Source organism: Myxine glutinosa, chromosome 2 (assembly GCF_964187855.1).
Source record: "Myxine glutinosa chromosome 2, kmMyxGlut1.1, whole genome shotgun sequence".
Lineage (NCBI taxonomy): Eukaryota > Metazoa > Chordata > Myxini > Myxiniformes > Myxinidae > Myxine > Myxine glutinosa.
The window spans coordinates 188679092-188691654 of NC_136262.1; the positions used below are offsets into that span (position 1 = coordinate 188679092).

The 12563-nt window shown below is 40.9% G+C and overlaps 1 protein-coding gene across 1 annotated transcript in view; it reads left to right on the plus strand.

Moving 5' to 3' along the window:
- LOC137422512 (ceramide synthase 1-like) overlaps positions 1-11650 on the plus strand; it is a 47742-nt gene extending 36092 nt beyond the window's left edge. The window contains exons 5-7 of the mRNA XM_068109247.2: positions 2791-2938; positions 3062-3195; positions 11110-11650. Coding sequence (XP_067965348.1) covers positions 2791-2938; positions 3062-3195; positions 11110-11152 — 325 coding nt within the window. The 3' untranslated portion in view covers positions 11153-11650. The remainder of the gene's footprint in view (positions 1-2790; positions 2939-3061; positions 3196-11109) is intronic.
- Positions 11651-12563: the final 913 nt, after the last annotated feature.

A 12563-nucleotide genomic window follows, 5' to 3' on the forward strand; every position in this document is an offset into this window, starting at 1 on the left:
CATCTTGTCTTCCGCTCCCTCTTTTTATATATTTTGTTTGTCTGTTTGATTTGTTTGTGAAATAAATGTTAGCTCTTTCACGAGCCTCGATTCTGTATACAAAAAACAACAAAAAAAACAACAACTGCTAACTGGTATCCCCACCCAGGTCCTCCTATCCTCTTCAACTAAAGTATCAAACAAGCCCGGCTACGCCATTGTTAGACTATCGGTCTTGTTTTATTTCATTGGGAGATCAGGAGCAGACATAAAGACAATAATGATCAACTGCTAAATGAGCTTTCATGATTTGTTTTCAATTGAGTTGTGGGAAAATTTTAAACATTGATCCAAGGCTCATCATAGAGAACCTTCTACATACATATGGCATGCAGGCAGAATGAAGACATTAATATACATTACTGGAATATTACATGAAACTAGTGAGATACCTGTGCTACGCACGGGTGGGAGGCCAGAAGCAAACAGGCAATGCAGATACGGCGAATGCTAAAGCATCAAACCAATAAATTCCACATTCCTGTAACACCCCCAGTCGCACGTCAGACATGGACAGCAAGTTCGTGAAGGACTTCCATGAAAAACGTACCCGTTCGCAAACAAACGGGTACGTTCACGAATAGAAACATCGATCGTGGGTCTGTGGCGAATCTGCATATGGCGATCCATGAAGTTCACGTTCAGAAAGTAGAAACCATTACGGCAGGTTGTCATTTACTTGAACTCGATATCTCTTTTTTCATTCCAAACAACATAACTCCAATCACAAATTAATCACAAAATAAACTTTTAATAACATTGTTAATGTTTCCTTAATTGTAAAAACTACCAAGTCAACAGTTAAAAGGATTTTGAGCCGATAGGTGTTACGGCCTTGGCAAGATCGATGGAGACAGCGATCTGTTAGTGCATACACTGCCCAAATAGCTATGTGGAATTCTCTCATGTGGAGATTAAACCCACGTCGTTTGAACTTTGGCCGAGGTCATTATTTACTTTTAATGGTGTTTATGTACGAATCAAAAAGAAGATAATTGGTTTTGGGTCGTCCTTTCTGCATATCTCGTGGGATTGTGAGTTGGAGAGACGACGTGATGGCAGGGAGGGGGCTGGCATTTTCTCAAGCAGGGATTCAACCCATGTCCTTGTAAAAGGTCTTTGTCCGAAGTCACCGAGTCCGATCGGTGCAGCGATCGGTGCAGCCATTTGTGCGGCACCCGGGAAAATAACGTTATGCGGGAGTCCAAACCTGAAAATGCTGGAGGCCAAAGCTGAAATTGGAAAAACAATATACCCTATTTTACTCCAGGAGATCCCAGGATTACCCATCCAAAATATCGTTGCGATCGGCTCAGCCGTTTTTGCGGTACCTTCGAACGGATGGACAGACAGACAGACGGACGGACATTTGGTGAATTATAGTAAGATTACAAAGACTTTAGTCGACAATAGACAGGCATATGGTGTATGGGATTTGAACCTGGGTTCCCTGCATGGGAACACTAACAAACAAACTCTGTGCAATGTTGTGCTATGTTCTTCATTGAAATGTACTCTTCTTTACTTGTTTTTGTTTTGAATGGAATTGGTTGAGTCCTAAGAGTAGATTATCTCTTTCGCTGACATCTTGCATTCGGATGTTTTTGATGATATTGTTTGCTGGATATGTTCTTGTGTATGACTTGCTGAGAAGGCACTTTCAGAATTTTTAAATGTTTTCTTATTCCCAGTCTTGATTGAGTATCTCCAAATTCCCACTTTTTTTGCTTATGAGGGAATATTGACTAATGAAATTCATGTTGCAGATCCATAAGCAGAACCTTGCATGAGCTTCCTTTTTGTGAGGAGTAACTGAACATGAATTTAAATGTAACTCTTTGCCATAATAATGGTAGGTGGCTTAATTTGCTCAATTACCTAATTTGATTTGTGCATCTGCAGTAGATCGGCTTTTCTTTGGGGGGGGGAGGGGTCCATACGCAGATTGGGTAAGGGGAATGCGGAGAAGGTCCAGACGTTTCTTTTTCCAATGCAAAAATCACTTAAGTAATAGAGCCAGGAAGTCTTCAATTCTTATATCCATTAATGCCATTCCCCATTAATTGATTACCTTAGCCCAATTACTTGGCGCCCCTGCTTCACACCTTGCCCAGCTTGACGCTGTGGAAAGCAAGACCTTCAAAGTCATTGCTGTCTCCCATAATGAAGCTGAATCTCTTGGTCTATTACTTTCACATCGCAGATAGGTCGGTGGTCTCTCTATTCTACCACCTCCTTTTAGGGTCTTGCACCCTCTGCGCTCTATTGGCCTCTCCCTCTCCTCTTTTAATTTGTTCATTGGTGGTTGATTTGTTCTTTTTCTGTTTCATCCCAGCTTTCCACTTCCTCTTCTTGCTGTGTTGTGGGTTGTGTGTACCTTCCCCTCACCTTGATCTCAGGCTCACTTCTACTCTGCTGTTGGTGTTTCTCGCTTTTCCATTTTGTCCCCTTCGCTTCTTGTCTAGCTCTTCCATTAGCTTCAACCATGTATACAAAATAATCCACTCCATTTTTTCGCAATTTATGGATCATTCAATGTATTTATAATGGTCAATCTGTGTAATTAATGATCCAATGGCTGATGTCATTGAATCACACTCTTTTTGCGTCAAAAGTTGTAATGGACACATAAGTGCTAAATTAAGTAAAGTGCATACCAGAAGAATCATTCGTTCAAGTTTGGCAAATATGCAACATCAACAAATGTCCGATACATAACCAATTTAATTTTTTTTTCCCCTGTTTCTTTAGGTTTGTGTTCCGACTCTACTGGTTCCCTCTGAAGGTCCTTTATGCCACTTGCATTACCAGCCTGCAAACTGTTCCTGACATCCCTTTCTACTTTTTCTTCAATATATTGCTCTTTGCCATCACACTTATTAACCTGTATTGGTTCATGGTGAGTAAAGCTGAAGCTACACATGGTGGCACCCTCAACACACCTGATTCTCTTGCTTCAGTAGATCACTACATTTCCATTGGTAATTTTCAACTCATTTACGCATCCGATCTCGTTTTGCAGATGATCCTGATGTTTGTGGCTAAGGTGATACTGGGTCGGATTAAGGAGGTGAATGATGTGCGTGAATACGACGTGCACGTCGAAACTGACCAGACCTGCTGGCACAGTAGAAGTCTGAGCCCTTTTGGAAAAGGGTGAGTTTACCGCTTGCTTTCACTTTCACACGTGCAGTCTCGCCATGCTCATGTTAAATGAGTGAAATATGCAACACATGTATTGTTCGTATCTATTTTTTCAATGAAATATGTTTGTGAAATGAAGCAGGAGGTATAATCTGTCGGTGAGTGTATGTGTATTTGTGCTTCGTTACCCCGCGCATGCCAAACAAAAAGTGGGGTTAAACAATCGGTTCACTTCTGTCTGTCTGTCCTTCTGTCTATAAACATCAGTTTATGATAGAGGAACAACTTCCTTTCAATTGAATGTTATCAATTGAACATTAATTGGAAAACAAATCTGTAGTGTAGCAGTACTTTGCCTCTCTATTCGTCCCGATCACGCATGCGCAGAGAGGAGTTGGATTTTTACAGCGTAGCCCATCGGGCAGAGCTGTGTAGAACAGCGTTTGTCCGTCTGTAAATATGTATGTATGTATGTATGTATGTATGTATGTCCCCTCAAACATATACCAATCAGAGCTGAGAATCTGGTCACATGACAGGGTGATGTGATTACGTCTGATGTCATTACAGCGGTGCTGCGGCTGACTCCACGCACCGCCATTTTGATGTATATATGCTGTTCATATCGTCGAATCTGTCATATATCACAATTGCCAAGCTCTACCTTTATGTTTTTCATTCAGTGTGAAACACAAACAAACCGATTGTTAAAATGACCATCAAATATCGAAAGCATTGGCATTACGGCTCTTCCAACAATACGGTATGGGCACGGTACGTGTAGGCCTTAGGCGTTATGACTCACCGTCCGCTTCGGACAAATTATACCCAGGTTTCTTAATACAGAGGTATATCGTTTCAGTAGTATCGTTTTCGTAGCAATAATAATATTATAGTAAATATAACCATAACACATTCATCCGATTGTCGTGAATGGAAAGTTGATGGATTGAAGCAGTGTAACCACGGAAGTAAGGAAATCACCTCGGTTTTTAAAAAAGAATAAAATTTTCGTAATAATAAAGTTTTTTTAGAGTTTAAAAAATTTTTTTTTTTTTTTTGTATATGACATTCTAGGCTTGTGTAAGAGCTAACATTAATCACAAAAAGACAAACTGACGCATAAAACAAGATAAAGGGAGCGGGAGACAAGATGGGGAGAGAGAGGGAAGCACACAAGTACAACATTTGAGAGCAGGGACATTGGGATTATTATAGTAAATCTAATCGTAACACTAATCCCTTTGTCGTGACTGCAACGTTACTGGAGGTTAAATATATATCTTATACATATTAAAGTAGTGGAAGTTTTGTGTCCGGCTGTCATGCTACGTCATTACGTATATGATGTCATAACGGCGTAAACACCCGCTCACTTCGAAAGCGGCAGGAAAGGTAATTCCTCTTTGGGGTATATAGATCACAGTCGATCTATGGTCGGGTCTCAAGAACTTTGGGTGTGTTCATTTACCAAGTTTCTTGTGGAGAGATCGCCAAGTGGTTTAAGCATTCCAGCAAGCACTCCATTTAAAACCGTTAAGGAACGGCTGGCTTGGCAAGCGCTAGCTAGCTGCTTGGTAAATGAGCACACCTCCAACCCTTGTGGGGCATATAGATTACAGTAGATCTTCGCTCAGTTCTGTGAGTAAAACTTACCTCACAGATGTCTGGATTCCTCCAAATTTCTTTCCTTCATTTTATTAACAGCATTAGCGACTGTTTAAAAAGCTAATCATATGTGTTCGTGGTTTATAATATTTTACAAGCCCAGCTACGCCGCTGTTAGACTTTTGGTCTTGTTTTTTACTGTCTGCCTGTCTGACAGTAAAAGAAAATTGAAAATCTTTCGAAACAGGAAACCTACTGTTTTTAAGGATGCCACAAAGGACACAAACAACAGGCACGGATAACTAATGTCAAGTGTTAAATGAGGTGGTGTAAAAGACGACCCATCAACGGAGGTAAACTTCCGGAATAAACAATTCTACGACCTTTAAAATCTTTATTTTATTTAAATTTATTTATAACCTTGAATACTGTAGAACACAAATCGCCTTTTGGTACTTTCAATACGCTTCCGTTTAGCAGTACTTGGACAAAATATTGCTGCATTTTACATCATCACGACCAATCAAATTTGCTGCATGTAGACTCCACCTTCGTCCTTGTTTGTCAAGACAGCGCAGGGTAAGGTGTTCTCTGAACTCTCTAGTTGTCATTGTGATTTGACTGTCTGCTAACCACGTGTTTTGTCTGTCTGAAATGGTTCTTCCGATTATCTTTTCTGTTGTGTGTCATCTGTATGCATATATTCCGGATAGGATTCAATATTCACAATCAATATTGAACCAAAAATTTTGTCATTCAATACTGAAAAATATCAAAATAAGTTTGAGAATTATCAAAATGCTCAATTTATTAATTTCCAAGAAATCTCAAGTTTGGAACAAGGACATCGTAAAACAAGTTTTATCCAGATGCTGTACGATTGGATAACTAGTTCATGGATTTAGGAAGTCGCGGCCACTTTCAAAGCTTTGCGGTGCATGGAAATGGATGATGGATTAAACTGCACCTCGTTTGGGAATGCAGGAATTAAACATGCAGGAAAATTTGTTTGTCTGGAATAAATTTTGTCTGGAATTATGAATTTGATTTTCCTGCATTCTTTATTGTCTCAAAAACGCAGGTGCAGGAATGCAGGAATAAAATAGAGAATGCAGGAAAATTAAATGTATACATTGTGAGAGAAAGCATGAGGTGATGTTGGGAACCATCACCTCATGCTTTCTCTCACTAGAAAGCACTCTTAAAAGAATGAAGGAAGGGACACGAGACAACAGACACAGGGAATTCATTCCACATTCACGAGATTAGCAGAATGAAAGAATAAAGATGAGCATTTAGCTTAGAGTTTGGGAGGTTGTGTTGGATTGTTGTACAATGCATGTTGCAATCTGGCCAGGTTGGGAGGGAGTACAGAGGCAGAGGGTGGGAAGAATGAAGTCATAATTGATTGAAAAAGAAAACTGAGAGTCCACGTACCTGTCTATGGTGGGCAGACTCTGCCTTTTATTGAGAAATGACATTAATAAGCAGAGGCTTGGTCTGGATCACTTCAAGATGGGAAGCAGCTACACCAGCCTACAGGGGGAAGCACACTCCAGGATACTACAATTAAGCTCCTATACACTGGAACATGCTCCATGTGTTTGATAATCGAAAACTCTGTGGAGAATACTGAGTTGTTAGTCAACTTTAGAGGCCAGGTCAGAGGAGCGGTTTACCCGAGTTTTAGAGATGTGGTTCACCCGAGTTTTAGAGATGTGGTTCACCCGAGTTTTTGAGATGTGGTTCACCCGAGTTTTAGAGATGTGGTTCACCCGAGTTTTTGAGATGTGGTTCACCCGAGTTTTAGAGATGTGGTTCACCCGAGTTTTTGAGATGTGGTTCACCCGAGTTTTAGAGATATGGTTCACCCGAGTTTTAGAGATGTGGTTCACCCGAGTTTTTGAGATGTGGTTCACCCGAGTTTTTGAGATGTGGTTCACCCGAGTTTTAGAGATGTGGTTCACCCGAGTTTTTGAGATGTGGTTCACCCGAGTTTTTGAGATGTGGTTCACCCGAGTTTTTGAGATGTGGTTCACCCGAGTTTTTGAGATGTGGTTCACCTGAGTTTTTGAGATGTGGTTCACCCCAGTTTTTGAGATGTGGTTCACCCGAGTTTTAGAGATGTGGTTCACCCGAGTTTTTGAGATGTGGTTCACCTTTGATATTTGGTTCACCCGACTTTTTGAGATGTGGTTCACCTAAGAGGTCAAAAATGCGAGATCCATCCTGGATCTTGAATCGATAGTCAGGGTAATGCCAACTCTGTGTAAAGGATAACATGCGATATTTAGTGCATGCCAGTAAAAGCTGATTGGACAGCCGACTTATCATTACCCTCTTTTTGAGACATATTAACTTTAACAGACATAAAGATGACCACATTATTGCTGACCTGTCATTCATTGAGATGCATCTCAAAATTTGTCTACCACACACAGGTAATGACAACCTGCTTGTAATCGTGAATGTAAGGAATTTCAGGACATTTTCAGTAATTCACTAATGTCATTCATTGTTCAAGAAGCTTTTCCATGTGAACATTTGATCACCTGCTTGGCTTCACTTAACCAACCTCAGGAATTGAACTCTACCCAGGTGGGGTTTTGTTTACCATGGTGCCACTAGAATGATGACTTGTATTGCGATTTCCTTGTGAGGTGCTTCCTAATGAAACGTAAGGTTGAGGGGTTTTTTTCCCCTTGGGAATTAGTTTTTTATCTTAATGTTACCATTGATTGTCAGTGGTAGAACTAGATCCTTATGAGTTCCTGCTGTGAGATACTATTCCGGTCATTTTGGCTTGTCCGTTCCTCTGTAACTTTTCCGTGATTGGTGTAAAAGAAAATTACAGACAATCTGTGACGTTGGGCAGGTTTTCATCTTCCTCTTCATTTGTGTGCGGCACAAGTCTGCAGGGCAGACGGCTGGGTTGAGGGAATGGCTGCGTTGCTGATGCCCTCTGCTGGTTTGGGCAGAATTGTACACCGCTCCTTTCCTATGCCATCTCCAGGCATTGCAAATCGTCATTGCCGGGCACCGAAGGGGGCTCGGCAGTGACGCACGCTGAAAGAGAGTACTCAGTTTTCACTCTGGTTGTTTTGTTTGTTTGTTTGTTTTCTTGTTTTCTTTCTTGTTTGTTTTCTTGTTTTCTTGTTTGTTTGTCCGGGCGATATCTCAGCCATCCTTTGAGCTAGGAAGCTGAAATTTCGGCACAGTAGTGAGCAAGTCCTTTGTCAAAAATGGTATTTTTTTTTTGATTAATTAATAAATTGAGGAGTTATTTAATTATTAGCGATTAATTAAGTACTTATTTAATTAATCAAATTTCCTTTCTCTTCTGACCATTAACTCAGGCACCTTTTGAGTTAGGAAGCTGATATTTGGACATGCCAATGACCAGGTGATTTGGCTGCAAAGGATATTTTTGATTTATTAATTAATCAATTAATCGATTAATTATTTAATTATTCGATTATGACAAAAAATGCTTTTTTTTTTAAGTTACAGATTCTGATGAAATAGTGGTAGTTTATGTGTTCTCTGACCAAATTGATTAATAATTTAATTTTTTATGATTATTATTTATTTATTTTCATTATTAATCATTTATTTATTTTCTTTCTCATTTGGCCAATATCTCAGGCACCTTTTGAGCTGGGAAGCTAATATTTGGAGATGAGTGACCAAGTGATGTGGCTATCAAGGATATTTTTGATTTATTGATTAATCATTTCATCTATTAATTATTTATTGATTAATCGATTAATTATTTATTGAGTAATCAATTAATTATTTAATTTTTTATAAATGACTTATTTAATTAAATTTCTAAAAGATGCATCTTCGGATGAAGCACTAGTGGTTTAGTTATGCTATTAGCCAATTGATTATGAAAATATTTTGTGATAATCTTTTATTGATTTTAATTATACAATTAATCAATCAATTAGTGTACACCTCTGCCTCCCAATGCAGCCTCAATGAGCTGCACTGAGGTATTGCCGGGCGCCGGAGGCGCCCCGGCAATGCCGCGCTGTAGGATATTTAATTATTTGGCATGGGGGCGGTGTACTTTGAATGTATGTGTACTTGTTTGTAATTTGTTCAGGATGCTGGTGAAAACTTGCCTGCTCTTCGTAGAGACCATGGGATGGCTGCGTTGCTGATGCCCTCTGCTGGTTAGGGCAGAATTTGTAATTTGTTCAGGATGCTGGTGAAAACTTGCCTGCTCTTCGTAGAGGAGACCATGGGATGTGTAACGTCCACTGACTAAAGCCGGAGTTATGCTTCTGCGAAGGTACACGTAAACGTCTCTGCGCAGCTACGCAGAGAAGGGGTTTATGGGTAACGGACTAACGGTAGCCCGCAGAGGCTCGCAGAGGGGTCGACGCACACACCTCCAAAATCTCAACAATCAACAACAACAAATCTGATTGGTTGAGCAGGGAAGTATATCCGGTAGCATTGGGGGTTCGGCCCAGACCCAAAACAGAACTAAAACAAAGAACCAAAGCATTCAAACGGAGAATAGCAATGGAGCAGTTTGAGGAGCGACTCTCAGATGAGGTTTGCAAATACAAACATTTGTATGACACCTCATCTGACCTGGATATGTGGAGAGGCCTCACAGACCACCTCCATTTGTGCCTTCTTCCGTGCGTAGATTTCAGCGTAATATGGCCACAACTGATCCTCGAGCACAGCAGAGCCAATTAAATTCTTCCTCAAGGCATTCAATATCCCTCTCCTATCCATTTCTGTAGGCCACAGAAATTGATGCACTACAATGCAACGAGCACATCTCTGTTTACACTTAAATGCCCTGCCTGTGAAACACCAGGAAATGTTCATAGCTGGGTGAACATTTAAACCCAGGTTAAACAGTTCCAAGGTAAGTGAGATATACCTCTAGGTCTAGGTCATGCTGCCAGCCCAGGTGATGATTATTATTTTTTTTTTTGTATACTGAATCGAGGCTCGTGATAGAGCTAACATTTATTTCACAAACAAATCAACCAGACAAACAAAATATATAAAAGGAGGGAGCGGAAGACAAGATGGGGAGAGAAGGGGAAGCACACAAACATAACATTTGAGAACAGGGAGATGTGTGGGAGGGAGAGGGCTTGGGGGGAGGAGGCGTGGGAAGGGGGGGCAGGGGGGGGGGTGGGAGAAGTATAAAACACAAGGACACCAAGGACTTCCAGGACAGAAGTTGGTATTTCAAAAAAGTGGATTTGGGGTGAAATTAGTGGGGGTAGAAAAGATCAAGGTGATGATGATCTCTTCAGCAAAATATGTCTGTAAGACAATTCCTCCACATGGGTTTTATGCACACCATCTATCTATAATTCCACTAATCTCTGTGTGTATGTTTGTATGTATGTATGTTTGTATGTATGTTTGTCTGTGACCGCTGTTTCTCGACAACTACCGGTCCGATATACTTGAAACTTGCCAGGTATATTGCTGGGGACCCGAGGATGTGCCTTTTCAAGGTTTTAAATTAATCGCAGAAGTAGTTACTGAGCTATGTCCAAAAAACGATTCAACCAATCAGAGAGCAGCGAGCTATCACGTGTGCCGAACGTGGCGAACAGACTCTGCCTCGGATGGCACATTTGAGAGCGTATTCATTTATTTCCCGTCGGCAAACTATGTTGGCGCTATGTTGGCGTTAAACTATGTTTTAAAACTAATTAAAACTAATTTGCGATTCTTTCGCTTTGCGATGCGATTTGCGATTGCGTTAAACTCGCTCGGGCGTTAAACTATGTTTTAAAACTAATTAAAACTAATTTGCGATTCTTTCGCTTTCCTGCGCAATTGTGCACGCGATGGCGATTTCTTTACCAAACTCCGCAAGCCGTTAGCTTTGGACCAAACCATTTCATGTAAATAGAGGGGGGGGATTGTCACCGTACTCGCAAGCCGTTCGCTTTGGACCAAACCATTTCATGTAAATAGAGGGGGGGGGGGGGGGGGGGATTGTCACCGTACTCGCAAGCCGTTCGCTTTGGACCAAACCATTTCATGTAAATAGAGGGGGGGGGGGGGGGGATTGTCACCGTACTCGCAAGCCGTTCGCTTTGGCTTTGCGAATGGACCAAACCATTTCATGTAAATAGAGGGGGGGGGGATATACTTTTAGATATATATATAGTACGGGCATGCCCTAGTGATAAAAATACCATGCCTTGTTTTGACTGGTGTTATTTTTTTATATTCCTACGATTTTAAGATCAAATGTGATGTCGAGGATAAGGAATGGTTTGGTTTTCATCAAACCTCTATGGTTTCTCGGTTTTTTTTCAGGGAAGTACATGTCAATGGAATAATCAAGAATAGGCGTCAGTAAGAATGACAACATCACCTTTACCTGCCTGGGTTTGCTTCCCTGTCTGTGTACAGACCCTCTCAAAACTTTGAGAGATGTTTTTCAGTAGATACGATGAAATGTTTTTAATTTTTTGTGTGATGAGCCAGGGTGACTCTGATTGGTTCTAATGAACAAGAACCCCCCTTCCTACCACTATCTTGATTTGTTTAATTATTATACCCTTTGTTTTTTCATAATGTTTAATTGTCCACTTTCACCTTTACAGTATTGTATAACCATCCAAAGCCTTCACATCAAGATCGCATATTTTTTGATGAATGGAAGGAAAATGCTTAAATTCACGTGAACTTGTAAGTAACAAGAAAGGTAAACACTGCTGTTAATGAACCGCTGTTACTGGTCCTGCTGCATGTGTTTGTTTGTTTTTTCACTATCAGCTGTAAACACCCTAGATGCATTGTTCTTTTTACAAACATTCCAATGAATCAATAAATGATGTAATACTCTGCATTTGATAAAAGGAGACTCTGATAATTTTTTATCATGTGATGAAAAGCTATTTCAACATCTGTAATCGCGGTGAGATGATGTGATATCCGTCCTTGAATTCCTCTGATCCAATTCCTCAGATTAATGACCAAGTTCCTGCCTCGACTAATGCTGGGAAGGCAATGGCAAACCACGCAGTATAACCGGTGCCAAGAAACTGCTTCAGCAGAACCGATGCTCTGTAACAGAATATAATGCGTCAGAATCAGATACAATGATGTAAGGGTCATGGAGGAGCTTGTACACAAATTCATACATACATTACATACATTGTACACAAGTGCTTGTAGGACAAAGGCATTCGTACACATCCGTGCACTCTTACATGAATTAGAAGGACATTAGTAGACAATGGACAAACGTATATGGGATTTGAATCTGAGTTTCCAGCTGTGAATACCTTTCCGGTGTAGTAGCCCCTACAGATGGTTCTCATGGACCAGGCATGTCACTGGTTAAATCGGAGGGTAACGGTCTCACATGATCCACATGTTTTCTGACATTCCTGCCATCCAAGAGTTTCACAATAAGAGACCAACTAAATTTCTCCAAAATGGTCCCTCCCAGCCGGCGATTACCCCAACCAAAATTCCACACATACACGCGATCTTCCGCCTTAAAAAGTCTCTCCTTGGAGTGTCTGTCATGCCAGTACTTCTGCTTCGCTTGGACCCTACGGGCCTTTGCAGACTCATCTGGCTGTAACAGGTCAAGGTGGGTTCTCAACTTTCTTCCTATCAAAAGCTCCGATGATGCCCTCCCAATTTTTGAGTGGGGTGTTACTTGGTATTTGAAGAGGCATCGGGCCACTCTCGGCTTGATGCTACCCTGATTGAGCTTTGACCTACCCCCCTTGAATGTTTGCACGGAACGTTCAGCC